The sequence below is a fragment of the Morone saxatilis genome, unplaced genomic scaffold, assembly GCF_004916995.1.
Source record: "Morone saxatilis isolate NCDOM2014 unplaced genomic scaffold, NCSU_SB_2.0 Contig14, whole genome shotgun sequence".
In the NCBI taxonomy this organism is placed as follows: Eukaryota; Metazoa; Chordata; class Actinopteri; family Moronidae; genus Morone; species Morone saxatilis.
In genome coordinates this window covers 11327937-11332390 of record NW_023339696.1, presented here as the reverse complement: position 1 = coordinate 11332390, position 4454 = coordinate 11327937, and the positions used below count along the sequence as shown (strand labels likewise).

At 43.2% G+C, this 4454-nt stretch overlaps 1 protein-coding gene across 1 annotated transcript in view; it reads left to right on the top strand.

Moving 5' to 3' along the window:
• The window catches only part of cep112 (centrosomal protein 112), a 100495-nt gene that overhangs the window by 60017 nt on the left and 36024 nt on the right, over positions 1-4454 (top strand). The window contains exon 21 of the mRNA XM_035654347.1: positions 1877-2107. Coding sequence (XP_035510240.1) covers positions 1877-2107 — 231 coding nt within the window. The remainder of the gene's footprint in view (positions 1-1876; positions 2108-4454) is intronic.

Sequence of the window (4454 nt, the reverse complement as noted above, 5' to 3'; positions counted from 1 at the left end):
CTCTCTGTTGCCAGTCTTCTTAGCTGACAATGATTTGACCCAATATATTTAATTTGACACTCCTACTGTCACCAAGAGCTGCTTCGTCATAATGCTTCGAATCAGCATGCTAACATGTGCCCCATTGAAGCGGCTGTGCTCACTTACTTCCAAAGGAAACATGCTCTTTTGGCCCCTTAAGTCTCTGAAGTGTCATTGCCAATGCCTCTGTTCTGGAAGATTATACTCTAACTTATGAGAAGATTTTTTGGGAGACGGATCATCCACATTTGTTAAAGAGAGAATTATACATTAAAGACTCTTCGGGGCTCAGATCTAATAGCCATTGGCCCTTGAAGGCACAAGCGGAGCAGTGAGACTAGTAATGTTGAGAGACAGGAGAGTGGGACATAGAAATAGAGGATTGCGTGTGTTTGTTTTTTTACGTCATATTCTCTCTGAATAAGCTGCATGCCATTGTATGTGTGTGACAGCTAGACCATGTGTGGCTGTTTGTCTGTGTGTGTATGTGTGTGGTGTGTGTGTGTGTGTGTGTGTGTGTGTGTGTGTGTGTGCGCATAAGTGGATCTGCCTGTGTATGGGATGGGGGGGGGGTATAACACAGAGCCACAGCATCTGCCTGTTTTTGTGACACTCCTTTGAAGTCTCTTTGATTCTCCCCAGTGCCCGCTAAAAAAGACTTCAGACACTGTCTGTCTGATTGCCTTAACATGGCGTTGTCCTGGGATGCCCAGGCTTTTGAGGCGAGGAAAGGGAGGGGTGCAGGAGGCAGAGCGCACAGTGCAAACCAAACTATGAAGTAAACCAAGGAGAGTAATGAGGATGTGCAATAGCTGGGGAATACGTGCAATATAGGTAGGGAAGTGTGAAACACCACAACTGCAATGCATCTTAGAGCCACCTATAATCCACTACAATGCTCACTGCTTGTTGCAAATTGTAGGGAATGATACTGATAAATGCAATATGTGTGGTCTTCTATAAGTGGGCTATTACAGGAAAAAGACAGTGAGTGAATTATAGTATCTAACTGTAATGTGGATGCCCTGTGTCATATCATAAATGCCCATAAAGTTAGTCTTCATACTGAACCTTTTAAATAATGTGAAATTAAAAAAGCAACAATCTTCATCATATAGGGCAGTTTTGCATGTATCACGCCAGTCTTATTTCTGGTGTTTCAGAGGTTGTGGTGTTGTGCTTATTAGCAATTCCTACTATGTAATGTTGACTCTCACTGGCAGTACTATTAAAGGGCTCTTCTGGGCAAAGTCAACGCTGAACAGTTAAAAAATAAGAGAGGTCAAGATCGAGGGTCAGGCCATCGCAGCAGCCCCCACACAAACACCCAGAGGACAACAGAAAACGTTTAAGCATGTTTGTGAAACTTTTCCTAGACTTAGTTAAACTGTAGAGGCACTTACTCAAATCTTCATAATTTCCTAACATCTCTCACCGGGGTATCATTTGACAGTGTTTATGTATCAGAATTAATGGCAAGTAAGGGTGTAATCAGGAGATATTTGTTTTTAGATTTCCTCCCTTCAGGACACAGAATCTTTTTTCTGTCAGACCTTGTCTCAGACTATGATCCAGCCAGAGCATTCACGACAAGACATTTGTTGGTGCCAGAAATGTGTGAGGACAGTTAGGAATATGAGTGGTTGTTCTGAAAAGTTATCTTCATTATTGACCACTAGAAGGAACAGTAAGACAGTTTCCTCTCATTTTTTTCTATCTGTTCTCTTAACAGGAATATAATGAAATCTTAACCTAAGAGCCCCCACATATTTGAGACACATCATACTGTATCTGCAGGACATTGGTTAATATCACTTACCGCTATACATCTCTGTCTGTGTCTGTCTCCTTCCAGACTATTTCAGATTTGGAGGCCCAGTTGTCAAGTCTATGTGAGGAACTCCAGGGTGCGCATGCACAGCATAAGCAACAGCTGGCTGAAATGGCATCACTCCGGGAGGAGGAAAAACAACGGGCGTTCCTGGACAAAGAGGCATCCCTGGACCGTCTCCGCTCTGACATGGAGCGCATCCGCAGCGACCTTGAGAGAAGCCACCAGCAGGAGAAGGACACTGCACAAGAGAAGGTGGGTGAAGGATAGGAGGGAAAGGGGGGATATGATCGGTTTCCAATAGGATGCTGTCCGCATAAATCCGAGTTGCGTCACTATTGCTTGTGTGGATGAATGCCTGTTTAAATTACGGTTACATAAAAAGCAACAGCTTCGTCGGTTGACTAGCAGAAAGTAACATAAAAAAAGTGAATGAAATAGCCACTAAACATTGAATTTGGGAGTAAAAGTTGGGCAGACATAGAGAGGTTGTATTACCCCCTGCATACAGGAAAAGCTGTGGTTGTCTGTGCAAGAAAGAGGGCACGACATAGCTTTGTTAGGCTTTGCAGTGCACAAGATGTGAGTTAAGACTGTTTTCAGCCTGTGGCGGTTAGAAGGTGTTTTGTTATATTGTTTCAGCAGTATTCTTGTTGACACCATCAAGCGTTTTTATCTTTTGCATGTATCGCTTACCTCCTCTTCTCTGTACGTCTGCCTCTGTTTATGTCTCATTCTCCCATAGATATTTGTCGCAGAACATGTGAACAATGTAGTCTTTATCAAGCTATTGTTTTTCATCAGTGTTGACAGTGAAAACAGATCCTGTTTGTGTGTCGGTGTGTGTGTGGGACTGGGACTAGTTATATTTTATCCCAAGCCTTTTACAGTTCACCATTCTCACACGCACACACACACACACACACACACTCCCACACTGATGGCAGGAAGCTTCCATGCAAGTCACTGGCCTGACAATTCAGAGCTCTTGGAGGCTCAAGGACACTTGACATGTAGCAGTCGTCCTGCTCTACTCGCTGAGCCCCCAGGGCTCCCAAAGGCTTGCTTGGGTTCACCACTGAAGCAAAGTTCTGCTTCAACCTGTGCCTGATGTGTCTGTTATGCCAGTGCAGTTGTACATATCAGTACATCTTACTGTTTGTACATTAAAGCTAGAGTTAAACCTGTGCTTCTTTCCATATGTCGTCCACAGAGCCTTAGTCTTATTGAGATACTCTGCCCTAGACCTCACGTACATGAAATCCATCCTATTAATATTTTACTACATCTGGATCGTTATACAGAACATTGATAAAGGTGCTATCAGTATCGACACTACATGTACTTATGTATTTGTAGAAATTCTTTTTTTTTTTGGTTGACCAAAACTTACCATCATGGGATATACCATTTTGAAATGCACACACTATTTAGGGGATTGGACTGAAGGGTCAGTTGTAGAGGGGGAACCACAGCATTTCAGTAGTGTCATTAACCACTTTTGCTTTTTGCTATCTTAGTAGACCAGGAAGGACTTCAATTAGAAACTTCTGAGGTTCCCTCCCTCTTTCTGTCTCATATTCGCTCCCCTCGCCACTACAGAAACTGGACCCACGGCTGGGAAATCGCTCATAATCTTGTGCTGGTCTAGCAGGAAGCTGACCTAAGGTGGTGTTGATCAGAACCTAATCCCTCGGCAGGGCCCATCAAAGAGAGCATTTTTCATTAGACACCATCCTGCGCCAGCTGCGCAGCATTAACCCCGGAATTCAGGGACCTCCAAAGCACCCAGACGGCCATTTTGGCTCCATATGGCACACAGAACCAGGGGTACTGAAGGGAGAAAGGGAAAGAGATCCGAGGGAAAGAGTGTGCTTTTTACAGGGTAATCCTCATTTGAAGAAATCTTGCTATTTGCTATCAGTCCCTTTTTTTTTTTTCCTTTTTGGATATGTGAAAGCTGTTTTGCAGCTAAAAGTTATGTTATCTTTTTGGCACACTTTAATTCCACTCTCGAAAAAAAAAAAAAAAAATGACCCACAGTTGTCGGGGAATCTGGAGTGGATTCAAAGCAGTGAGGCTGGATGTTGGACTTAAACTGATAACACTATAAGCAATGTGCTAGTTTCACTTTTTATGAAAGAGATTAATGATTTCTCTGTCCTTTTTTGTCAGCTGAATGTGCACGCTTCTAAAAAAAACTCACCAAAGGTTGAACGTCTTACTTTTTCCCCACTTTCTTCTACTTTCTAATCTGTCTCCAAGTTTGACTTCGGAGTGGGCAGGGAGAAGTTTCACTACTTCGTTGTGCCCTGTTTTTTTCACATGGGATTGAAGTCAGCCAACTCTCAGATCCATATTGACTCGTTTGCCCTGTTTTGTAAGCTGAAAATTTCTCATTCTTTTGATGCAGACAGAAATGCTGTCCTCTGCAGTCCACTCTGCTCTTGGAAGCAGAGCCTGGGCAGGCCAGCTTTTCCTTCTTTTTCTTTTTTTTGAACACATCTCCCAGATCCTGGAAAAAAGGCCAGAGAAATCCATTAAATCCATGAATGGATTCCCATCAAAGACGCATGCGTTTAAGGGAGAGACAGAGAGGGAT